The following is a 25,770-nucleotide window of genomic DNA, read 5'->3' on the forward strand; positions in this document are numbered from 1 at the left end:
AGACACGTGGTAACCACAGGACATCATTTATGACTTGGAGGGCAGCAGCCCTATGACAAGGGAGCAGGTGCCAGTGACAGAGTAATTGCTGTACAAATAAGAAAGAAGGAGGTGTGTTAGCTGTTTATTGCAGCAGGAATTCTGCCCCCATGACTGTGCTGCCATTGCATGAGCAAGACTTTAGGGCATTGTAACCTTAGTCCTGCAGGTTGTGCTTCTCTTTCAGTACGAAATTACAGTTACAATGATTATTATTATTGATCTAGAATTTTGTTTAAGTGCTTTGGTTTCTGAGTGGGTGCCCCATGTGGAGTTCAAGGCAGTCATAAAATTGCTTATAGATAACATAAAATCTTGTATTGCTGGAGTGCTCTCTTGTGGTGAAATAATGATTTTGCCACAACATTGGGCTAATGCAAGGATTATCTGCCTGTGCTGAGAATTTACAGCCAGGAAAGGTTATTTTCTTCCTCCTTGGGTTGGGAGAAAATGCTGTAGATGGGAAATGCATTTAAAACATAAACATAATGGATTAGACTCCAGGACTCCCAGAATCACTTATCATGCAGAACTGTAAATAGCAGTGCCTAGGGGAATCACTCTCTGTGAAAGCTCTTCTCATACCCTCAGCTCCCAAGCTGCACATATAGAGGATTGAAGCACTTAATGTTAAACTAATCCCCCATCATTAAAAAGCCCTGTAGAAAACCTCCTGCTTCTGGGTTCTGCATGTGCTGCTGTGCCCATGGTTCACAGGCATGGGAGATGGAGCATGTGATGGGTGTAGGACAGCTGGGCCACATGCATTCAATCAGCATTTAAAATAGTGGATTTTCAATCCTGCCAGCTCATTGCTTCAAGATGAAGAAATCTTGTGGTTGTAAGTACTGCCAAGAAAAAAAATCCTGAGCATCCCAAGTTAGTTTGGTTTTGAGGGTAACCTTAGTGACTTGTGCAATGTCATGAGCATATCTGGCTGTGTGAAGTGGGACTAAACCACCTTCCTGGGTTTAGTTATTGCTGACTACCTGTATGGCCTTAAAGTAATCACTGGAGATGAAGGTGTAAGCAAATTCTTCTGCATTCAAGATGATCCATGAAATGGTATATTTACAATTTAAAATGACCATCGAAGCCCTCCCACTTCCCTTGAAATGCAGTGTGATGGTGTTTCAAGGCATTGTCACTAATAGTAAATTAAACAGTTCCACTGGCATAGAATAGAAACTGGTATTTCATCATCTCTGTTACTAAACTGGCAGCAAAATCTTTGCCCAAGCTGATCAGCAATCTTTCAAGAATTATCAGCATTCATTGGTAATGGAAGAGCATCTGACATCATCTACCTGGAGTTAAGCAAAGCATTTGACACTGTCCCTCACAACATCGTTGCCTCTAAACTGGAGAGGCATGGAATTGGTGGATGGACCACTCAGTGAATAAGGAATTGGCTGGATGGTCATATCCAAAGAGTTATGCTCAACAGGTTAATGTCCAAGTGGAGAGCAGTGATGAGTGTCATCCTCAAGGGTCAGTACAGGGACTGGTGCTGTTTAACATCTTTGTCAATGACATGGACAGTGGGATTGAGTGCACCCTCAGCAAGTTTGCTGATGGGACTAACCTGTGTGGTGCAGTTGACATGCTAGAGGGAAGGGATTCTATCCAGAGGAACTTTGACATGTTTGAGCAGTGGGCACATGCAAACCTCATGAAGTTCAACAAGGCCAAGTGCAAGGTCCTGCTTATGGGTTGGGAAAAACACAAGCACAAATACATATTGAGCAGAGAATGGATTGAGAGCAGCCCTGAGGGGAGAAGAACTTTGGGATGTCGTTGACGAGACACTCAACGTGACCCATCAATGTCCATTTGCAGTCCTGAAAGCCAACTGTGGCTCAAAAGCCCACGTGCATCAAAAGCAACATGGGCAGCAGGTTGAGGGAGGGAATTCTGTTCCTCTGCTCCACTCTTATGAGACTCCACCTGGAGTATTGCATCCAGGGCCCATAATGTATGGAGGACATGGACCTGTTGAAGTGAGTCCAGAGGAGCCCACAAAGATGCTCTCTGCTATGGAGACAGGCTGAGAGAGTTGGGGCTGTTCAGTCTGGAGAAGAGAAGGCTCTGGGGAGACCTTGTAGCGCCTTCCAATACCTAAAGAGGCTACAATAGAGCTGGAGAGGACCTTTTGACAAGTGTGATAGGACAAGGGGAATGGCTTTAAGCTGACTGAGGGTAGATTTAGATTGGTTATTATGAGGAAATTCTTTACTGCGAAGGTGGTGAGGCCCTAGCACAGGTTGCCCAGAGAAGCTGTGGCTGCCCCATCCCTGGAAGTGTTCAAGGCCAGATTGGATGGGGCTTTGAGCAACCTGGTCACGTGGAAGGTGTCCCTGCCCATGGTAGGGGGATTGGAACTAGATCACCTTCAAGGTCCCTTCCCAACTTCCTTGTGAGGGGAAGAGGAGGGGCAAACACTGATCTCTTGTCTGTGGTGACGAGTGACAGGACTCCAGGGAATGGCCTGAAGTTGTGTCAGGGGAGGTTTAGGTTGGGTATTGGAAAAAGGTTCTCCACCCAGAGGGTGGTTGGGCACTGGAACATGCTCCCTAGGGCAGTAGTCACAGCACCAAGCCCGATGGAGTTCAAGAAGCGTTTGGACAATATTCTCAGGCAAATGGGGATGGTCCTGTGCAGGTCTATGAGTTGAACTCAATGATCCTTGTGGGTCCCTTCTAACTGAGCATATTCTGTGATTCTGTGATCCTACCTGGCCACAGTTTGGGAATCAACTCACTCCAGGGCTCTTTACAAAAAGCATTTATATGGCCACATGTCTTTTGGAGAGTATGAATGTTTAGGCGTATGATTGTGACCAGGGTCTGTCAGTTGGCCTCATGACTGATAAATAGGCTCTTGGGACTGTTGAATTTGCTAGTGCAGTTATAGCCCTAATACTGCTAAGAGACAGCACTACTGTGACTTGTCCTACTTTTCTCTGATTCTTCTGGATAGACAAGTACACATTTGCTCAGGCCTCTTTGGAAATGCTGAAATGTCAGACATTGCTGTGTATGAACTGTTTTGTAACACAATTTCGTATTTTGAAGGGAACAATCTGTACCCCACTGAACAGTGCATACTGTAACTTAGATGTAATGCTTTTCTTCTTCCTCAGTGGATGATTCCTTTTGCAGTCATGCTAGTGACCATTCCAAACTTGATCCTGGCTTACCTCGTGGCTTTCGTCTCTGGTCTGAGCATTGCAGCATCTCTTCTGTTGCCATGGTAGGAGAATTTTACATTTGAAGTGGGGAAGGGATATGTCTCTACACTACATGTATGCACTACTGCATGGAATTTGACTCTGAAAAAGGCAGAATTTGGCAAGAGTCACTTCCTCCAAGAATCTTTTCTTCTTTTATAATTTACAATGATGTGACTTTGGCTGCCCTATTGTTAACAGGTTAAATCTACTATAGCTGTATCTGCTCTTTGTACACAAGAGTATGTAGATGAATCAATAATCTAAGTAGCTGTATAACTTGTGATAACAGGAATTATGAAGTTTGGTAAATCAATTGATGCTGAGCAATTAAGAATGTAGCAGAGGAAGCATAAGGCAAACTGTGCCTAACCTTTCTTTTTATAAAGGTAGTTGCAGAACAAGGGGGAATGGCTTTAAACTGAAAGAGGGGAGGTTTAGATGAAATATTCGAAAGAAATTCTTTACTGTGAGATTGGTGAGGCACTGGCACAGGTTGCCCAGAGAAGCTGTGGATGCCACATCCCTGGCAGTGTTCAAAGCCAGGTTAGATGGAGCTCTGAGCAACCTGGTCTAGTGGATGATGCCCCTGCCTATGGCAAGGGGTTGGAACTAGAGGATCTTCAAGGTCCCTTCCAACCCAAACCATTCTATGATTCTGTGTATCCCTGCATGAGCAACCCTTTGTTAGAGATCAAATAACACAAGGTTATGATTAAAAGAAACAAAGAATTTAAGGTCCTTTGCACTTGAGGACTGAAAATACGTGGGGAAAATCTACTCAAACATGAGCATGATGGGGCATTTCCTCTTCAGATTAAATAATTATTTTCAGGTCAATTTGACCAGAAAGCAAGACTGCTGCTGTGAGCATTGTTTTGCATTACTCATTTGTACAGTGCCCTGAAAACTCTAAGAGATCATGGAATACATAGTTTGAAGTAAGTTGTCAGACTTCATAAGCTTTTCTGCACAGTGGGTGAGAAGCCCTGTTTTCCAACAGTAAATCATGACATATATATTGGAAATAAAATATCAATTCCCAATTGACTTTTGGGCAGCTTCCATTCTGATTCCCCATTACCAAATCCAGTTTCTTTGAAGTAGAGAGAATAGGGCTCATTGATTTCTGAAAATGTTGTTAGCTTGTCAGAAGAGTTATTTCACAGTGAAACTATTCAGAGATTCAGAGTCACTTGAAAGCTTAAGAAACATGGGGTTTTTTGTTGTTCTTTTGAACTTTTTGAACTTCTGATTGGAATGACAGTCAGACTAAGAAATTCTGTCACCTCTCAGCAAGTGTTTGATAGTTTTTCAATGGTTTTCTACATTGTAATACGTGGCCATGCTTTACTTATGCAATTTTTCCCCCTCCTCTCCAGCAGTAGAACTTTTTGAACTGGATTCTTTCATGTGCATGACTGTATCAATCAACCCCTAAAAATGGAAGAGGGCTATGTTCTATTTCATTAAGTTTGGACTTTACAAAGAAATTCTGGCTTGAGTTTTTCTTTTATTTTGCTCACTTCTAGGTCAATGCTGCCTGATGTTGTTGATAACTTTCGCCTGCAGAATCCTCATGGAAAAGGACAAGAAACCATTTTCTATTCTTCTTATGTTTTCTTTACCAAGATGTCAGCAGGAATTGGCTTAGGAATTTCTGCAGCAGGACTGGAGTAAGTAACACTGTGTTTCCACTTAATGGATCTACTCTGAAAGCATTATGAGGTTGCTCCACCTTTACCCTGTGGAGTTAATTGCCTTTTTGCCCTGAGCCTGGAAGTGCCAGCAGCTACAGATGGCTGACCACTAAAGACAGGATTGTTACCATCTAGACTAGACTGCTGAGCATTAAGTTGCCTGCCCTGGCATGTTTTAGTTCAGAAAGACTTGACTTCCCTCTATATTTTCCTCTTTTCAAATTACTTATGTAAATTTTAGTGGCTTATATGAATAAAGAACTAAACATGAAAGCACAGCAGATGAAGGTCCCACAGATGTGACACAGCTGCTTTGTGCATTCCCTGCTGCACCTGGACTGGACTATCTGTACAAGCTTACAAGTCTTTACATGGGCTGCAGTGCTTTCAGGGGTGCCAGTGGCCTGTTCGGCACATAAGGATCACCAATTCCTACATGGTTTCAGGAAATTGGACACTGATCAGAGTCAGAAACAGTCTTTCTCACAGCTCTGCCCCTCACCATGTCATTTTGGAAGATGCTTTATGTTCTCCCTCCACTTTTGTCTTGTCTGTTCTGACTAGACAAGTTGAGAAAGTGGACAGGCATCCCCTGCCCTACCTTTATGCATTATCTGGCAGAACTGGCCTGTGCCTGTCCCTGCTACAATAAACACTTAGAAGGGAACTTGTCTGAAATACTATCTAACTCTTGTCTCCAAATTAGGTTTTGGTAACCAGAATGTTTTGCTTCAGGGCCTTCAGCTGAAATTGCTAAATTACAGTCAGTGCTTGGCTCAACATTTTGGGCTTAGGAATTTTAACTGCTTATTGCTAAAACGCTCAAACAGTTTGCTGTTCCCCAATTAGCCTGTTTTCAGTTGCATTCCAGTTAGCTCCCAGCAATTTGCCAAGGCAGATGTTTGTGGGAGAACACAGAAGACAGAGAGATGCCAAATGAGCTGTCGCTTTTTTAGGTGCATGTTCAGAGGCAAAACTCATTCCACAAATTGGAAATAGGAATTTGAGTATATCAGCAATTGTGGGACTGCATAGAAGCCCTGAATCAATGAAGTATAAGTGTGTACCTAACTCTAAGCACTTGAGTAAATTTGTCTATCTTGAGAAGAGTGCTTAAGTGTGTGTTTAAATTTAAGTTAATTATTGCTGCTGAAATTGGTCAAATTGCTTGCATACTTTTAAAGCAGAGCTTAAATACTTCACTGAATATTAATTAGGAAACACGTAACAGATAATTTCACAGAACCACAGAGTCACAGGGTGGTTCAGGTTGGAAGGGACCACAGTGGGTTATCTGGTCCAGCCTCCCTGCTCAAGCAGGGTCATCCCAGAGCACATGGCACAGGATTGTGTCCAGATGGTTCTGGAATATCTCCAGTGAGGGAGACTGCATACCCTCTGTGGGCAATCTGTTCCAGTGCTTGGTCACTCACACAGTGAAAAAGTTCTTCCTCATATTCAGGTGGAACTTCCTGTGCATCATTGTATATCCTTACATGGGATTCCACGATTCTTGCTTTAGAAATATGCAGGTAATTTGGCCAGTTTCAACAGCAATAATTAACTAAAATATGATATAATAATAATAATGAGAAAATACAGAGGCAATGCAGTTATCTGAAGTTGAGCACAAAAATGAGTTTTGAACAATAATATTTGAAACATATAGTGGGGAAAAGGAAAAAAAAAAGGTGTAGGAAAAATGGAGAAAAGGTCTTGAAGAGTGTTGGGGGAGAGAAAGAAGGCTTCAGATGAACTGCCTTTTGACTCTGAACATACACACACCACTTATTTCCATTTGTTTAGGTTTACTGGATACAAACCAGGAATATGCAGACAGTCAGATGATGTGATCCTCACCCTGAAAATCCTCATTGGAGCGGTCCCTGGTATCCTCATCTTTATGGGTTTATTTATACTCTTTTTCTACCCAATCACTGAACAAAGTCGGAAAGAAACAAAGCTTGCACTTGAAGAGTTAAGGTGGGTTTGGACTGGCAGCAAACAGGAGCAACGTCCCTGCAGTAGCTCTCAGTCATACTGGGCAAAAATTCATTAACTGCCAAAATACACCTCTGTATTCCTTAAAACGAAACAAAACAACATTCTATTAGTAAAATTATTAACAGAGTGGTAGCATTACATACTCCAGTATCTCATTTTTGGAGTGTAATATGACCTGCTTAGAATACCATTTATCAGAAATATCAGCTGCTGTGTTTTTCTCTGGGGTGGCTAACAAAGCACTATTGTGATACAGTGTTTCAAGCCATAAATGAGGATATTCTGTGTGGATTAAATTTCTGGAGAAAATATGAATAGTTAAAATTTACTTGTATATAGAAAAGGAGTGGGATTGTTGACTGCATTCTTGGTGTTTATGGCATATAAGAAACATCCAAACCATTTAGAGGCGTGGGCAGAAAAGACTGTGGGAGAAAAAGAGAGGTCAGCTTTGAGCTATTCTTTGCCTTTTTAGCCTGTCACTCTCCCTTCCTCCCCTTTCCTCCTTTTTCAAAGATAATCTTGTCTAGCTCAAATTTATCCACCTCTGTCAAATGATGCCTCTTTATACTGAGGACATCCCTAAGAACAGTCTATCCTAGCAGATTGATGGATTAAATATCAGAGTATGCTGTTATTTCTGTCTTGTTTTTACTATACCAAGTTACTGGAATTGGGAACTGATTTCCATGCTAAGGGATCCATTCCAGGGCCTAAGCATGTGTATCTGGGACCAGTTCACGCCCTAAGGTATCTAAGATACCTGCATGGGGTTTGCAAATATGCCACAGGCCTCTGGTACACCAGCTGCTTTTTTTTCAGTGGCAGCTGCAGACTGGAGGGTACAGGGTAAACGACCCAAAACTGGGACTGATCCCTCTATTTAGGAGCTTCAGTCACTGTCCCTAACAACCACACCTTGCTGGAGGTTGTCAGCTCTTTGAGATTGCCAAACTGAGTTTGGTTAGTTAGCAGCGAAAGCCAGAAGTGTGTTCATGTGTCATTTGGTTTGCTTTAAACAGGAGGAGCCATCAAAGCACAGAGAACTTGGATGACCATAAAAAGGACACCTCAGTCTGAAAGCTCTGAACACAGTGACCTTCCAAATACGGACTCACATCCTACCAACAAACCCCATGAGAGTTTTCTAGGTCATTTCTCTGCTTACATTTTATCAAAAAGGATAAAGAATGATTCTGACATAATAACAAAATCAAGAGAGGACACCACTGTGCAAATATACACCTAACTCCATGCACTGTGGTAAAAAAGGACATTACACATGGTCAGGAAAGCAAGCTATTGAAGGCTTGAGGGTTTTTTGTTTGTTTTTCAGTAATAATGGAAAGCTGTGATTTCGTTGCACAGGAGATTCTATGGATTTGTAGGTCAAGAGGAAAAAAAATGTAAATGTGACCATAGAGTTATAAAATGTCCTGAATTGAAAAGGACTCACAAGGGCCATTGAGTCCAATTCCTGATGCACCACCCAAATATTAACTCACAATATATTTCACCCTTGGAGGCTGGGGTGGATTTTGAGCACAATTTCTACCTGCAACTTGCACACTAGTGTGTTTGGGAAGCACTTGGGAATACTGAAGTATATTATAAAAAGTTAGGATTTATTTTGTTTTGAAATTAAGCAAATCACTGATGCAGACATGTTTTGAGGATTTTCTCACAAAGAGTTTTTTCTGAAAGAGACTTTGAGGTAATTTGACTTCATAGATTTTATATAAAACAGAACCTTACAAGTCATGTTACTGATGTTTCTTGCTTCTGAAACCTGTAAACTGATTTCTCTCAGAGAATGAGAACATTTTCAAAATCAACATCTGCACTCAGGATTTGCAAAATCAGAAGTCCGCTCCAAAAATTATCATTCCAAAAAATATCATTCAAATGTGTGTAAATTTTGGCCTTTAAATAATCGTGGTACCCATTTCTCATGTGGTGTAGGCTCACTGCCTCACCAAACATAGCTGTTAATCTCAATTTGCACTTATTTTATAATAATGAGGCTACACTTGCCATTTAAGTGGTGGGTTTTTTCAGTCAGGGATGTTATCATGCTTTAGATACATTAACTGAAACCTCATTTCTACTGTAGATTCACACTGCTGAACACATTTTGTAGATGAAGACACACCTAAACTCAGGCACCTTCTGGAGCACTTAAGTTGAGATCTGTTCTTTCTGGGCTTCTGTACTCAGTACAGAGACCTTGAGAGACTGGCTCCAAGCTTAAGCTAAAATGACTGAACTCTGAAGATGTATCTAAATCTGGAAGGGATAGTGAGGAATTTAAGAGTTAAAGGCTTGTTCACCTCAAAGAAATTAGCACAATACAAGACAAGACGTGAATTTCAGCTCACTGCCTTCACTGTATGACTCTGTGAGAGGGTGCCTTTGTGTTGTACCAGAAGTGCCTTTGGAGGACTGGCTTGCCACTGTTTGGGAGGACTTGGAGGCTGTGGCCACAAGTACTTTGCTCAGGGCCGTCTGGGAGGTGATTCACAGTGCTGGAAACTGGGAAAGCTTTTACTGAAGGACACTGCAGTAAAATTAGTGCAGTTCCGAGTATCTCCTTAAGTTTAGTACTGAAACTTTGTCAGGCAAGTTTGAAGTCTCAGCCATATGAACTGTCCTAATTCAGCAAAATGCTTGATCATGAGTGAGCTTCTAAGGATATATTTTGAGTGTGTGTGGGTAAGAGTTAACTACATTTAAGATTTCTGTTGAATTGACATCTAAGGCTCTTTGTTCTTGTTTCGTTTTTTTGACAAATCAAGATTTGTATGCCTGGGGCATATATGTTTAAAGCAATAAAAACCATAAGCCTGTTTACAATTTTGAGTCTGATGGAATTTGAAATAGCAGATTTACTGCACTTTGAAGTAAGTTATGTAGGTAAGTTATGAAGCAATATTACATAGCTCCAAAACATCACAGAAAACAGTTTTGGGCTTTTGATTTATTCTGTAATATTTGTGTATTTCTGAATAGTCAGCTTTAAAAACAAACAGAAGTCTCAGTAAAGGCTGTTAATGTTTTTTAATGGGTTATGTTTTCAGCTGCTATAAATCTGTAGCTACAAGGCAGTGGGTCCATGTCAGTTTATACAAGCCGAATCCTTAGCCCAGTGATAAAAGAGTTGCAGAACTACTGGCTGAGGTTGAATAGAATTATTTGAATGTGGCTTAAGATATTATTTCTAGATCAGTTGTGCAGTTGCCTCTAAATTGCACAACACCCAATCTGAATTCAGACTAGGTAAACTCAGTTGATTGTAAACTGTTTTCCTCTTCTCCAGACAGACAATGTGATCTTTATCTCACTGAGATGTACTCAGTCCTCACTTTGCATATGGTAGCAGCAACGGGAACTGCTAAAAGAAAAGAGAAAGCTGTAGATAAAATGGAGCAGACTATCTTTATATTTTGAAAATCTCATTATTTTAGTTGATTATCAGAGTTGTACTTTTGTTAACAAAATGAATGTATTTTTTTAAGTTAAAAGAATGGAAGACTTAAGTGCAGGGTAAGATTATTTTTGTACTTTTTTTTTTTTTAGGTCTCAGTGTTGGTGCTGTAAAATGAATGAGCTTTGTATGTCTCCTTGTCAGTTTTAAATTATGTGTATGCCTTACATGTGTTCAGAACATATGACTGAAAAGCAGATTCTTCTGTTGACAATCATTCAGATTAAATACTAATCTAATGTAAACCTCCTGCCTTCCTGCTGCTTGGCAGTTACAGGTCCCAGTTTCAATCCCCAGGGGTTCTCATTCAGGTAATACCCAAATACAGTCATAAGAACATGGGAGATTGCATTAAACCAGTTGGGTGCCTAATGGACAGCACTTCCCCACCAGCATGCAAGCAATTCCAACAAATGGATTTACACAGAGGAAGGAAAGGGAAAGGTAATGGAGTTACATGTCACTGGGTAGTGCTCCATAAGGCAAACCATGCCCAATTTCTTGTCCTTGCTGAAGTATGGTGATGGCAGCCCAAATCTTCCATACTGGGCTGGCTGCTGGCAGTCAGTAGCTGAGCTGGTAACTAGTCATAGACTCATAGGATCATTAAGATTGGAAAACACATTTAAGATCATCAAGTCCAACTGTCAACCCAGTCTCCTCTTCCAGTTTTATCCCCCTTGTAGTTCCTGCCTAGCAATAATCACAGAATCTCAGAATATGCTGAGTTAGAAGGGACCCACAAGGATCGTCGAGTCCAACCATTAGTCCTGCAAAGGACCATCCCCAGGAGTCAGACCATGTGCCTGAGAGCATCATTCGAATGCTTCTTGGACTCTGTCAGCCTTGGTGCTGTGACCACTGCCCTGGGGAGGCTGTTCCAGTGCCCAACCACCCTCTGGGTGAAGAACCTTTTTAATATCCAACCTAAACCTCGCCTGAAACCTTCCAAGGTTCCATCATCTTCCTGAGTGATCAGATCCCTGCAGGTCACAAGTAACCACACATCCGAGCTGCTGCTCCCGCCAGGCACAGGTGGAGGGGGTTGGTTGCTGTTGGACACCAGCTGTGTCTCCTGCAGACGTGTTCTCCCTCCTGCCTCGCTGTGCCTGCAAGTCCCTGAGCTCCCTGACCTGCTTTGGCTTAGCTGGATTAGATCCCTTGTGCTGAGTCCCCCACTTTAATAGGTGGATACCACCTCAGACATCTGTCCCTGTGGAGTTCCTGAAGGCTGGGACCTTCTGTGTCAGGTCATTGGATTTTCAGGGAGGCCTCTGAAGATTTGAGTACTAATTCCTTAAGTCACTCCTGTACCTTATAAGAATTGCTGCTCAGTTCAATCCCTGCTGCATCCTCTCATCTCTATTCACCTTCTGCATTCCCAGTAAAGTAGTTGAAGTGGACGATGTTTCAAAGCAAACCCTGCTTTTGGGTTCAGAGTTTGTTTCCAAGTATCACTTGTTCATTTCCTTCTCTACTTGCCTTTCTGGGCTGTAGACAGAAAGCCCAAAATTAAATCAATCTTCTTGAGAGGAAGAATTTCCATGAGGGAAACTCATGTCCTTTCAGACCTGGTATTTTTTGTCCAGATCTGAAGATGAGGAAGAGAGGGCAAGTTAGTTCAAAGTCCCTTTCAATAGGGTACAGCCACTAGCAGTCTAGTGCCTAGTGGTCAATCATATACCTCACATGAATTTCACATCACAGTTATGTAAAAACAGTCTCAAAATGTTACAATAGAGTCTTTCCCTTCAGAAAACTTCTAGACTGATTGATGGAAAGGTGAGTTGGATTCACACAACTGGCAGGAGAGGGAAGGAGTTTTGTTTTCCTACAATTTTTGGGACCATCAGTTCCTTGAGCTTTTTTTGTTGTTGTTTTTTTTTTTTAATGCTTTTTTTAACCTTAACTCTCTGCAAGACCACAGTTCAGATACACAGCAAGAGTGCTGAGTATTAATAGTTACAAAAATGTGTGTATGTTGTAGGCTTAAAGTATGAAATCAGAGAGCTTTCACATAACTAAGCACCAAATCTACTGCACAAACCAGACACTATCTCACTGGGAAGATTCATTGAGACCCCACCTGGAGTGCTGCATCCAGCTCTGGGGTACCCAAAATAGGAAGGGTGTGGACCTGTTGGAGTGAGTCCAGAGGAGGCCATGAAGGTGTTTAAATGGCTGGAGCACCTCCCCTGTGGAGATAGGATGAGCAAGTTGGGGTTGTTCAGCCTGGAGAAGAGAAGGCTCCAGGGAGACTTTAGAGCACCTTCCAGTGCCTACAGCAGAGCCAGAGAGGGACTTTTTACAAGAGCCTGTGCTGATGGGGCACATGGGGGAAATGGCTTAAAAGTGACAGAGAGCAGGTTTGGATTAGATATTGTGAAGAAATTATATTCTGTGAGGGTGGTGAGGCACTGGCACAGGTTGCCCAGAGAAGCTGTGGTTGCCCCATCCCTAGAAGTGTTCAAGGCCAGGTTGGATGGGGCTTGGAGCAACCTGGTCACGTGGAAGGTGCCCTGCTCATGGCAGGGGGGTTAGAACTAGAGGATCTTCAAGGTGCCTTCCAGCCCAAACCATTTGGGGATTCCATGAAATAAGCAATGCTATTAATGTAAGGATTTCATTGAGATTCCTAGGGTTATACTTTAAATGCAGTATTTGTCCACATGCACATAGTGCACTATGAAGAGCCAGTGTAATCCCTTGACCAAACTATTGACACCTTCTAGTGGGTGACTTGCATTTGCTGTGCCTGCTCCAGTTATCCCACATGGCAATGTCTTGTGTAGCTCCTGGTGCTCACCTGGGGAGCTGGAGGAACTCTACAAATCTATTTGGTGCAACCTGAGACTGAGCACGCTTCTGCAGGGAGAGTGTCTTTTGTCAATCTAGACATAATACAAATAGGCAATAATTCCAAAATAATCAGATAATTTTTATACACTGTTTTGCTGCGTAACAAAATTATAGAAGCAGCACTTGAGGCATGAGCAATTCAAGGCCAACATGTCATACAGAGCCAAGAGTGCTCAGCCCTAACCCTTTCCTCCTAAGTGGGTTAGTGGGATGTTGAAACCAGGAACAGGCATGAAAAAGGACTGTTGGGTGTTTGTGAAGAAACACGGACCAACCCCAGCATCCAGCCTGCTTTGCATGCACACCCAGAGCTCAGGCTCTGGACTCGTGACTTTCTGGTAGCTGTAATCAAAGACTGATTAAACAGTGACCATTATAGAGAACAGATGATTGTTATGTAAAGGATGAAGCCCACAGCTACCAAATGATTTCACCTGTTTCCCTCCTCCCCTATTCATCAAAAGCTGTAACTTCAAGTTGTACCACCCAATGCTGAGTGCTCTCTGCAGCTTTTGTTAGTGTTGTAACTTTCATATCATATTTTTGTGGGCAGATGATTTTTTTTTTGACAGTGGCTAAATTTCCAAAAAGGCAATAAATAAAAAAAAAGGGATTATCTTAGTCCTGAGATAGCAGCTCCAATTCTTTAATCTAGTCACTTGATGCCCTCTCACATACTAAGTGCCACTGTGAAAGCCTGATAAACTGCTTAATGTTATCATGCTGTGATTTTATGGGGAGCAATCTTGGATTAGTCTTTTCTTCAGTGCTGCAATCCACGTTACATAAACCTGTGTTTACATAAACTTTTTCTAATTTCACCTTTGCATTTTCTCTCTCTTCTCTCACTACAAAAGCCCATGGAATATGTTCTTCTGTCAGCTTTTAACTGGATGTTCTCACCGCAAAAGACGAGACACACAACAGCCACTTCCCAAAATCCACACAGAGACGGAAGCACAGAGAGGTGTTGAGGGCAGGTGCAGGAGGAGAAAAGGCTCTTGCTTCTGCACACTATGGATAATCCATATGAACCTACTTTGTCCCAAACTCCGTGAACCTAAACTGGTGCTTACACCAGTGCAAACCCACTTCTGCAGGCACTGTTCCTAAGTAACATCAGTGTAATATTTCAGGCTTTGGCAGAAGGGAGGAAATGGGGGACAATGCAGCATTTTCAAGGATTTCTTTATTATCCAAGTTTACTATTGTCTAAAAACACCAATGTATTAAAGACCAAGATGGAAAGTTGAGCTCAGAAATTTGTAAGAACACGCATTTTCAACCGCTGGTACAAAGAGCTGGTCTGTACTGAAAGAGGCACAGTTAAAAAACACTGCTCAGTATAAAAAAAAAAAGTGAATGTTTCCAAGGATCAAATAAATAATTTACAATGTAAAAAAAAAAAATTATAGAAATCCAACAGAGATGTGAGACTGCTGTTGAGAACCCACAGTCCTACACAGTAAATGTAAAAGCCCCCCATCATCAGACAGGTATCACAAAATCACTGCCAAAAACTACACTTTATTGCCCGGCTGTTCCGAGGGGCTGCCGCTGTCCAAGGTCTTGGAGGAGCAGTCCCTGAGGACTTCCGAAGTGATATCCAGGCTTTCAGAAGAAGTGGATCTGCACCCTTGTGTGGAGCTGATGATGTCCAAAGTTTTGGAAGAACGGGCACTGTAGCCTTTTGCACTGGCATCTCTTATGACGATCTCCTGCGTGGATGTAAACGTTAACGGGACAAAGCCCTCGCTGTCCGCTGTGAGAACGATCCAAGAGGAACCTGTGAGCACACGTAAACATCTGTTGATGATTTCTTGTGTAATTAGGTAACTTTAAGGTATAAAACCTATTTCTTCTAGAATTAAATGCTGCTGTACATTTACAGCTTTTCTAGCAAAAAAAAAACAAACAACGAAAGTAAGTATGGGACGACACAGGTTGTATAACGTCCAAAATAAAGGACACTTTGCAAATATGACAAACTTTGCCACAAAGAGATGAGAAAATAATAAATGCATGCTTCAAACGAGGAGGAGGAATAAAATTCTGAACAGAATTCATAAGCATCCATACTTGTTTGTAATTAGGTATTGATAAACTACTTCAGTACTAAAGCGGTGCAGATACTGTAAAAAGTAGCAATTTAGTAAATTAAATTACGAATTAATGTAATAAAGACAATACAGAGACCTCTTTTATTAATGTAATTTCAATATACTTAATTCCAATAAATACAAGGAAGAATACTGTGCAAATTCCATGTCTCTGGTCCCCTTGCTATTTGACTTCATCACTAGCATTTTTTTTTCAATTTGAAATAATTTACTGAATCTGAAAGACTGACTTCTATCAATACATATAGACCAGAAAATGTTCATACTTGCATCCATTAAGCTGGTGAAGCAAGAAAACAGAGCTCATGGGGGGGGTGAGGGAATTCAGAGAAACATTCCCAGCTGTTTGTAAATTTAAATCACATAACTTCACGTCACAAGTAAGGTCACAAGTAGATTGCAGCTTAAAAGCCCACAACACTTTAATCTTTTGGCTTAATATCTCATTTGGACCAAACTTGAAAATACCATTCCTACTTTGCCCTTTTATATTTCAAATAAACATATTCCAGCAACTAATTAAAGAGAAACAAAATTTGCACAATGGTAAGAACAACAGCCTTAGGCTTTGGGATGGTTGCCCAATGGTCTGCAAGGAGGCAGACAGCAGATATGGTGGGGACAAAAGCTGGAATATAGTACAGGGAACACCTGGAGCAGTGGGAAATCATATCCCTAAAGTGTGTTTTCTACTTTTGCCATGAGTAAGGCACTCCAAACTGACACGTGGGATGGGCATGGCATGAACTGGTAACAGCAGAGAGGACAACAGCAGTAAGACAGACCGTTTTCCTCACTGCAAAAACTGATGTGAAATGCACTGCTGGAGTGTACAGAACTACTTCTTTGTTTATAAAAACTAAAAGGTTTCTTAAAGGAGACCAGATGCTGGAGCTACAGATTAAAATATAGAAAACTGTATTCCCCAAACCACCAGACAACCCTAATCTCCTTGTTACTTAGGCTTCTGTCTTCAGAATAGCTGAAAACATAAATAAAACAGTACTGACAGTAACTTCCCTGTGTAACCAGTTACTTGGTAAGGAGGTATCAATACATAAAAGTTTGCACTTTGTTTTTTATAATGTAAAGCTTCTTCTCAGTAAAAAGCCCAGAGAAGAAATTTTAAGTTCTAAAATAAATGAGCAAACTTTTATTAATAATCTTCCATTACTTATTCCTTGGGGTTTTCCCCAGATGGAATACGCATATTGCTGTTACTGAGAATGTCACACAGAATCACAGAATCATGGAATGGTCTGGGTTGGAAGGGACCTTAAAGACCATCCAGTTCCAAACCCCCTGCCATGGGCAGGGACAACTTCCACTAAACCAGGTTGCTCCAAGTCCCATCCAAGCTGGCCTCGGACACTTCTAGGGATGGGGCACTCACAGCTTCTCTGGGCAAGATGTGTTTAAAGTGTTTGTATTCCTGGATAATCACAACATACCATGCTGCATTTCCACAAGAGAGAGGTTGAATATCTGCTGGACGATGTTTAGGCAGAGTTTACCACCACAGAGAAGAACGGCCCGACTTTCATCTGAATCACTTCTGGAAAGCTGCTTCTGTAAATGCAAGAAAGAGTCCTCAGGTGCTGTGACGTGTATTTAAGCATAGATGTCAAAATGGCACTGATCAAAGCAGGATCAGACGTGCCTTCAGCGACATCATTTACAGAAACTCAAACACTACACTCATTCAGACCCATTTGCAAGATTTATCCCTTAAAGTCTCAGCTCTCAAACAGCAGGTCTGTGAGTGACAGCAGCAAGGACCTGTGCTCATTCAGCACGTGTCAGAACACCAGGAGAGGAAATCATGCACTGCTGCTGAGGAAACCATGAGCTTCATCCACAGCACAATCCTCACACTTATCCTTCCATCTGTGAGGGATATTTCCCCAGGGAGCTTGTAAAGCTGCAGGTTTTCTATCCTCCTCTGTCCTTGATCCACAACTTAAGAAGATGAGAGAGCTCCTGCTCATGAATGTTGGGGCAAATGACAGACTCACAAGTCAGAAGAGCTTGTTTGTCTCACCTCTGACCATTGCTGCCCCAAGGCTTAAATACAAAAGCGTGTCCAAGGAATATGCCCAGTGGGGCAAAGTATTTTTTAAATCTGCTAAAGCTCAGTTTTTACCAATACTACAAACAGTGTCCTTGTGTAGGATAACATTCACAAAACCACATCACTTTGCAGGGAAGCCTTGGTAACATCTCTGGGTAATGACAAAAACATAATCAAGTAAATTCTGACTCCTTTTCCATGCTGTGGATGGATCCATGCACCCACAAGGAGAGTCTATGGCAGAGGGGAGGGTGGAGATCACAGAATGACATAATGTCCTGAGCTGGAAGGGACCCACAGGAATCATTGAGTCCAACTCCTGGCCCTGCACAGGACCATCCCAAGAGTCACACCATGTGCCTGAGAGCGTTGTCCAAACTCTTCCTGAACTCTGCCAGGCTTGGTGCTGTGACCACTTACCTGGGGAGCCTGTTCCAGTGCTCAACGACCCTCTAGGTAAAGAACCTCTCCCTAATATCCAACCTCAACCTCCCCCCTCACACCTTCAACCCTCTTGCACTGAAGATTCTCACATGCTCTTTGCCTTCTGCACTGCTAAACCCTGCCCTGTCAAAAACTGGCTTATTTGGGACATTTTGGGTTTCCTCAATGTTTTGTAAAATACAGCTAATCACCTGGACAGCAGAGAAACCATCAGGGCTCAGCACATGAGGTGAGGATCCCTGTTTGCCTATTAATGATTTCTGAATCAAAAAAAACCTCTGGCTGAAGTTAAAACCCAGCATTTTCTGCCAGACTTTCCAATGTCACTTGTAATTCAAAAGTCAAATGCTTTTCTTGCCACAAATCATCAGTGAGCAAAGTATGTAGGTGAAACTGAGGCACTACTTTAATTTGTGAATCTACAAGCGAGTGCAGCTAATCCAGCTCTTGGAATCACAGAATGCTTTGGGTTGGAAGGGACCTTTAGGATCATTCAGTTCCAACCCCCTGTCAGAGGGAAGGACACCTTCCACTAAATCAAGTTGCTTAGAGCCCCATCCAGCCTGGTCTTGAACACCAGGACAAGGTGATACTTAGAACTCAGTTTCAAACCACATGTAAAAAGAGAACAGAGCACCGAAATTTAACAAAGATTTGTGCTACCTCAAACTAAAGCAGCTTTCTAAAAAACACCTTAGACCTGCAGAGGGAAATGTTCACTTTTCAGAGTAACGCCCCAAACATAAATAATGTTTGAGCTAGAAAATTAAGTTATTATAGTTATTAAATGTTTACAATGGAAAAAAGTGAAGAGAGCAAGAGAATATGATCTAGGACCAAAGAGTTCAATGCTACAAAAGCTGATATTAATTTTTTGCAATAACAAAGCTGAAAAACAAGAGCTTATTGAAAGGAAAATGGCAGTTTAAATGACTTTGAATATTGACTAAGGTTTATTAATCTGAATTCTAGAGGAGACCTACCAGATTTGTGCCAGGTTTTGATAATCAGGTAACTTACCCTTTCTAGCATGAGATTTGCAAGAGCAAATCTTTCAGCCAAGGAAAGTGTTTTTCACATGAAATTTCATTTTAAATCAATTTTTAAGCTATGTTAATGTAATTATCTACTGTGTCCCTAAGGGTTTCTTTTCTCCTCAGATGCTAATTAGCAACCTTTCTGTTTCAGAGCCAAAGCAATTTGCTTTTGTTTCAGTCTCCATTATTTTGGTTGTCCTCATAGGAGAGTGGGAGATGGATACCAATTCCCACATGTGGAAATCTTCACTTGTCTAAATTTCTGAACATAAAGCTTTAGAAGTTGCCTAGGAAAAACATTCCCTTCCTAGAACTCCATATAGGGCTTTAATTCCACAACTGAGCTGCCACACGTGGGTCCTGTGGAGTCTCAGCAACCTCTGTGCAGAGGGAGCAGGTATGAGCTGAGGGGCTCAACCCAGCACAAGGGAGCTGCACATTCCCAGATATTCCATTGCTTTAAAAACACTGGAAGCCTGCTGAGTAATGGGACTTGTAACAGTAGTCCCATCTGTAGGAACAGAATGGAAATCTAATCCTATTGACAATTACTTGAGCATTACGAAGAACATACAGCCATAAACAGATTTCATCACTATGGCTTCCAATATTAAAATTACCTGGCAGGTGATGTTAATAAAAGAGGGTTCCTGAGACGATGGATACACTGGAAGACTTCTCTTCCCAGATTTTAGCAGCTCAGTTAATTCACAGAGGTGCTGCTGCAATTCTGTGAAGTTACCAGACAGTTTTTCTACATTTTTCAAGAAGTAACTTGCCTCCTTTTCAGTGAACAGGTTATTCTTGTAAGAATTGGGTATTTTGGAAGCTGCCTCTGCCTGCCTTTTTGGAGACGTTGGCTTGTTTGATGCAGCAGACAGTGCCACGGTCCGATTGACTGGTTCAGCATCCAAAATCTCAACAGCTGGTGGTAAGTTCAGGGGAATCTTTTTGTCTTTGAAGTCGTTCACGTTCAACACAAGGTTTTGTTCATAAGTAGGACTCTTGATTTCTTCAATGAGTTTCCTTCGGCTCGTAGGGGACTGCAGGGCAGAGCGATCCGGTATCAGGAGCCCACGGCTTAGGGGGTGAACGTCTCTAGAGGGATCACGAGGAATGTTGGAAAGGTTCAAACTGGAACTGCCATTAACTGCTGGAAATGTTGAAGGACCCATTTCAAATATCAGTTTCTTAATTATCAAACGGATCATGTATTTGTCTGACCTTGAAGAGGGAAGAAACGCAGGGTCACTGAATTTTTGGCTTCCAACCATTATCAGTAACAGTTTATTGGTCAAGAAGCACAAACCCTTTGGTTTCTCACTTTTCCCTAGTTGAATTTGCTGAATATTGGGTAAATTGGATGAAGTCAGTGAATAGACTAAAATAACATTACAAGTATTGGAGGCAACCGATACAGTTTGAGTTTTGGGGTCAAAAGCCATTATGTCAGGAACCAGAATGCCCGGGATGCTCGCTTTTTTGGTAGAGGTAACCTTTCTTTCAAAAGTCACCAGGATGAGGTGTGAAGAATCTTGGCCACTTCCCGTCAGGTAGTCCTTGGGCCTCAGGTGAAGGAGAGGGCTGGAATCAGCACCCTGCTTGCTAGAAAGTATGTGAGTGAGATCCACAGGAGATGTCACTACAGACAAGGACTTCTCAGAGTCCAGCGACTTCTTCCCCCCATCCATGGAATACTCCTCCTCTCCACACAAGCTGGACTGAGAGGGGAAGGACTCAGTTTCAACACTTGATGGAACTTCAAATGCAACACCAGCATTTAAGCCACAGATCTTGTCTAGAGGGAGCTCAGTGGCAACGGCGACTTGGAAATTCTGCGTCGCCTCCACAGCACAGATGTAGCCTCCCACGTCAAAGATTGGGCAGAAAGAACAAGCACTCAGTGTTTTCTGAGCATCATCCCAAATGTAGGAGTGAAGGGCACTGCCCACCCCCACGACCAGGCGGTTGCCTTCCTTGGTCCAACAGGCACAGTGGATGAGGCCACTGCCTTTGATCTCCGCGCTAATTCTGGAGTTGTTGAGGTGGACAGAGGGTAAGACGGAGGCGTCCCGGGTGGTCAGCACGGCCAAGACCTCCTTGCTGGGGTGCCACACGCAGCCCTGGGGCAGCACGGGGTACGGCTCGCTGATGTCGCAGATCTGAGACACCAGGAGGTTGCTCCTGTCGGCGCCGTTGAAGCAGAGCTGCCAAATGGTGATGTGCTTCTTGTGCTGCACCGTGAGCAGGGCCGGGGCCTCGGGGGGACATGGGGCCCAGTACAGCCCGTGGACGTGCTCAAACTGACCAAAAACGCTCGAGTCACCAAATTTGGGCTCTCCATTTTGAAGGTGTAATGCAGTCAAGATCACCTGCTTCCCATCTGTCCAGGCAAGCCCGTGCACAGGGTGGATTGCTTGGCATAAGGCATTGAGGCCGGTTCGCAGAAGCTTTGCCTTTCCCAGCTCCATGATTTTTAAAGTGAGACATCTAAAAAAATTAGAATGAGAAATAAACTATTGTAGAGGATAGAGGACAATATCTGTATGATTACTCAGCTTCTGACCAACGCTGGACTCGTCCTCCAGTGAAGTCAATGTCCATATAATGTTCATCTATGCTTAGTCACTAAACCCTAGAATTTTTAGTTTACGATGTTTCCACAGTGAAATGCAATTTTAAGAGAAAGAAACTTTGCTGTTTGCATAGGTTTACCATCAGATTTCTGCTGCACTTTCATCACAACACCAGTCCTTTCATTCTAATCAGCAAGTTGCTGTTCTCAGAATATTTTCTGATTTACTTCAGTATTAACAATTCTCAAAACATCACCTCTCGCTCTCAACTTCACAGACCATTTGTGATCAGATGAAATAATCCCTTACGAGTATAACCAAGCATTAATGTATTATCTACAAATCTGATCCTGCCTTAAGCGTGTGAGAACGAGGCATTTGCATGTTTATTCCAAAAAGCTCTCTAAAAACGCAAATGCAGTTTTGAAGAAAGTTGGGATCAAAGCAGATTTTTCTGAAGAAATGAATGTGAAAAGAATTTAAAAGAAGCCATACATAAGGCACCAAGACTTTGGAAAAGTTTGGGATTTTACATGTATTTCTATGAGCTGTGAGCTCATAGAGCACAGTTGAGCACACTCTGAGCAGAAAAGCCAATTCAAAGGAATTGATGGTTTCCTCATTTAAGATTCTCCATAGGATTTGGCACAGCTGCAAAGCCATGGCACAGAACGAGTTGCAGCTCTAGTGGGAAACATGAAAAGCAAGAAGTGCTTGAGCAAGTCAAACTTTCAAACTGGGCGGGTTTATCCCAATGTGCAGGGCCTGGCACCACTTGGTATTTTAATTAACTATTGGTGGATGATCCTACACTTGGAGGAAGAGGATTGCAAGAGTGGATTTCAAAGACTAAAATTGCATAGAAAGTTACATTATGTTGATCAAGATAACTTCTTCTCAGACTAATAACAAGTGCAAAATAATATACTTATCAAAACAAAAAAAACCCACCAACTTGGATACCTCATCAGGAATAATCCCCTAAGTAGATGTATAGCAAAAAAGGATCTGGTGATCACAAATTTAATATTTCAGTAATGTGAGAAATTTGCCAAATAAAACAGCGTCATTCTGGAATGTTTTTAAGAGGAATGCCATACACTAGGCAGATAATTACCCCACTTCCACACTGCTAACAGCATCTCCAATGGAGTACTGCACATATTTCTGAGTCCAAGGATGATGGAAATACCTAACAGAGCTCAGGGACCAGACAGACACGGGAAGTAAGTGAGTATAGATTGTGAGTGGAAACTTGAGAACACCCACCAGCCTGCTGACAGGAGAACATGTATCCATTGCACTCCAAGTATACTCTCGATAGTGCAAAATAATAATCAGCTTAGTTTCAATAAAGATTTAGGTCAGCTATTAAGGAAAAATTGTGACTATAAGCAATAGCTAAGCATCGAAGCACCTTGGGGAGTGGGGGGAAGGCAATCCATGAATTTCATAATCTGTAAGAGCCAATTAAGGAAATGCCTGTCAGGGATAAGTTTAAGTACACTGGATCCCGCCTCACGGTGGGAAAGCACTACTGGATATATTTCCAACTCAACTTCTCCATCATCCACCTGGCCTCTCCTCTACACTCCAGCATAACCAACCTCAATCCCGTCAAGCAGCCGCCACGTGCAGGAAAATTAAGGCTGGGTGTTGGCTGTGCTCAGAACCCACACGCTGCTGGGCAACACTTACTGATGGCAGGGAGACACGAGATAAGGCGCCTCACAGGACACGCCAAGATGCTAAAGCCTCCTGGGCCATCTGGAGAGGTCCCTGTGACACAAGGGATGTTTCCCACTATCCTGGCAGACCTGGAAGAGCAAAAAGAGCAGGAGATCCACTGGCCATTGCCCTCCAGTGCCCCGTGCCCAAACCCCCAACGCCTCCTGCAGCGCCCGGCCCGGGCCCAGCTCCCCGGGCAGGTGCCACACCACAGGCCGGGATCTCGGCGAAACACGGAACCCGCCCCAGCCCCTCGGGGCAGAGGAGCCGCTGCGAGGACCCCGCAGCCCGGGGCGGCCGCGACCGCGGCTCCGGGAGTGCCCAAACCCGCCCGCCCGCGTCCCCGCTCGGGCCCGCCCGCACCGGTATTCCCCGCCTCCCCGGTGGCCCGCCAGCCGCTCTCCCCCCCGCCGCGGCCGCAGCCTCGCTCACCTGCCCTGCCCAGGGCCCGGCCCGCTCCGGTGAGGCGGCACCGCGGCCGTGCAGCCCCAGCGGCGCTGGGCTGTGGCGGGCACCGCCTTCCCGCACGGCCCGGGCCCGCCTCCCCTCCCGCACGGCCCCTCAGAGCGCAGCACCGCCCGGCCGCTGGGGGCGCCCGCGCCGCCCCGCCTGGACGCTCCGCAGCGGCCGCGCTCTGTGACCCATGGGCGGTGCCTGCACGGGGCGGGCGCCCCGCGCCGCTCCGCCCTGCCCGGGTACCCTCAGCCACCGCTGAGTGACGGTGAGGACGTGATGGCTAATCGCGGAATGTTAGAAGAGACTCATCAGGATCATCGAGTCCAGCTCCTGCCCCTGTGCAGGACCATCCCAAGAGTCAGACCATGTGCCTCAGAGCATTGTCCAAACGCTTCTTGAACTCTAAGGCTTGGTGCTGTGACCAGTGCCCTGGGGAGTCTGCTCCAGTGCCCAATCGCCCTCTATGGGAAGAACTTTTTTTCTAATATCTAGCCAAAACGTCCTCCGGCTCACCTTCATGCCATTGCCTCGGGTCCTGTCAGTGGTCACCAGAGAGAGGACATCGGTACCTGTCCCTCTACTTCCCCTCACGAGCAGCTTGTAGCTGTGACGATGTCTCCTCTCAGACTCCTCCAGGCTGAACAGACCAAGTGCCCTCAGACGCTCCTCATGAGGCCTCCAGACCCTTCACCATCCCCACGACCCTCCTTTGGACGCTCTCTAGTAGCTTAATGTTGTTTTTATATTGTGCCCAAAACTGCACACAATATTGAACGTGAGGCTGCCCCCGTGCAGAGCAGAGCTGGACCATCCCCTCCCTCTCCTGGCTGGCCATACTTTGCCTGAGGCACCCCAGGACACGGTTGGCATCAGGCAAAGCATCACCAGCGGATCGAGGGAGGTGGTTGTCTCACTGTCATCACCTCCATCGCTCCCGAGGGTCACCCACTGTGTGACACCTCCAAGCCACCACCCCCCGCCTGCCTGCACGCATGTGGCTCTCGGAGAGGCCTCAGAAGGGATCACAGGAGATGCTGCAGCAGGAGCACATGGGGTTGCCGGTGTGGCGTGTGACCCCACAGTATGAGGGGACCACACTGAAGTGAAGAAAGCATCTAAATGTAATGCAGAACTATTCCAATACAGCTTACCTGGTCCCAGTTTATTGCATCAAGCATAACTCTTTAAAAGTCTCCAAGGCCTTTTAAAAGTTAATTATACTGCAACACTGTGCCGCTTTGCCACTCCTCAGCCCTGCAGAGCAGTGTGATCATCATATAGTTTTTGAAACCCACACTTTTTATAGGATATTGAAATACTGAAAAAGGTGCCTTAAAAAACTGTCAGAGGTGTTGAAAAAAATGCTTAAAATAGTTGGAAGGTCAAATATGTAAGTAGCTCAAACTTAGCAAAAGAAGAACACTAGGTGGTGACTTGGCCATATCACATGAGTGCTTTTACAGAGAGGGGAAAAAAGCATGAAAAAGCTCTTAAAGGTGGTGAAGGAAGGTTTAACAAGAGCAATGGATGGATTCAAATTCGTAAGACACAGCTGTGAGTCCTACTGACCACTGGAACAAACTACCAACAAAGCAACTTCACGCTGAAATTTGGTGACTTTCAGGCATATACCATTTAAATGCAGATTTTGCCTCAGTCACAGAAAAATTTCTGAGCTCAATAAATAGATTTTCAATATCTATGTATCTGTGGGATACAAGGTAAAATTTCATGTACTGCCTCTAACCAAAAAAGCTCAACATAATTTGTCTGTTTCATACCTGAAAGGGCACCTGCAAGATGCTGAAAGATAGGTTGGTGTGTTTGAGAAGGTTTTGAGGAGCAAAAATTTACTTGTTCTTATACTCCTTACAGTGGCAAAGGTTTATGGAAAAGAAATCCCTGCTATTCAAATTGAAAGTTAGTTTCCAGGTTGCTTTGGAAGCTTGTTCAGAAAAAAAAATTGGTCATGGGATAGAGGCAGGGATGGCTGGAGGTGGAGAATAGGATTTGCTTAAACTGT

General features: G+C 43.5%; 2 protein-coding genes across 3 annotated transcripts in view; one reads left to right on the plus strand and one right to left on the minus strand.

Moving 5' to 3' along the window:
- Nucleotides 1-9,959, plus strand: part of MFSD2B (major facilitator superfamily domain containing 2B) — a 30,478-nt gene extending 20,519 nt beyond the window's left edge. The window contains exons 11-14 of the mRNA XM_027640931.1: nucleotides 3,182-3,291; nucleotides 4,801-4,944; nucleotides 6,775-6,951; nucleotides 7,995-9,959. Of these exons, the coding sequence (XP_027496732.1) occupies nucleotides 3,182-3,291; nucleotides 4,801-4,944; nucleotides 6,775-6,951; nucleotides 7,995-8,052 (489 nt within the window). The 3' untranslated portion in view covers nucleotides 8,053-9,959. The remainder of the gene's footprint in view (nucleotides 1-3,181; nucleotides 3,292-4,800; nucleotides 4,945-6,774; nucleotides 6,952-7,994) is intronic.
- Nucleotides 9,960-14,486: 4,527 nt separating this feature from the next.
- LOC113946049 (WD repeat and coiled-coil-containing protein) lies at nucleotides 14,487-24,339 on the minus strand. 2 transcript variants are annotated; one of them, XM_027640911.1, is made up of 5 exons: nucleotides 24,261-24,339; nucleotides 23,262-23,380; nucleotides 19,608-21,477; nucleotides 16,887-17,004; nucleotides 14,487-15,101 (listed from the first exon to the last, which is right to left on the minus strand). In XM_027640911.1, exons 3-5 carry the CDS (start codon nucleotides 21,456-21,458, stop codon nucleotides 14,836-14,838), a joined length of 2,235 nt encoding a protein of 744 aa, XP_027496712.1. In that variant the 5' UTR covers nucleotides 21,459-21,477; nucleotides 23,262-23,380; nucleotides 24,261-24,339; the 3' UTR covers nucleotides 14,487-14,835. The 2 variants fall into 2 exon arrangements, with proteins under 2 accessions (XP_027496712.1, XP_027496711.1); XM_027640910.1 differs by lacking the exon at nucleotides 24,261-24,339 and adding an exon at nucleotides 23,724-23,904.
- Between the last annotated feature and the right edge of the window lie 1,431 nt (nucleotides 24,340-25,770).

The sequence above is a fragment of the Corapipo altera genome, unplaced genomic scaffold (assembly GCF_003945725.1).
Source record: "Corapipo altera isolate COAL_440 unplaced genomic scaffold, ASM394572v1 46, whole genome shotgun sequence".
In the NCBI taxonomy this organism is placed as follows: domain Eukaryota; kingdom Metazoa; phylum Chordata; class Aves; order Passeriformes; family Pipridae; genus Corapipo; species Corapipo altera.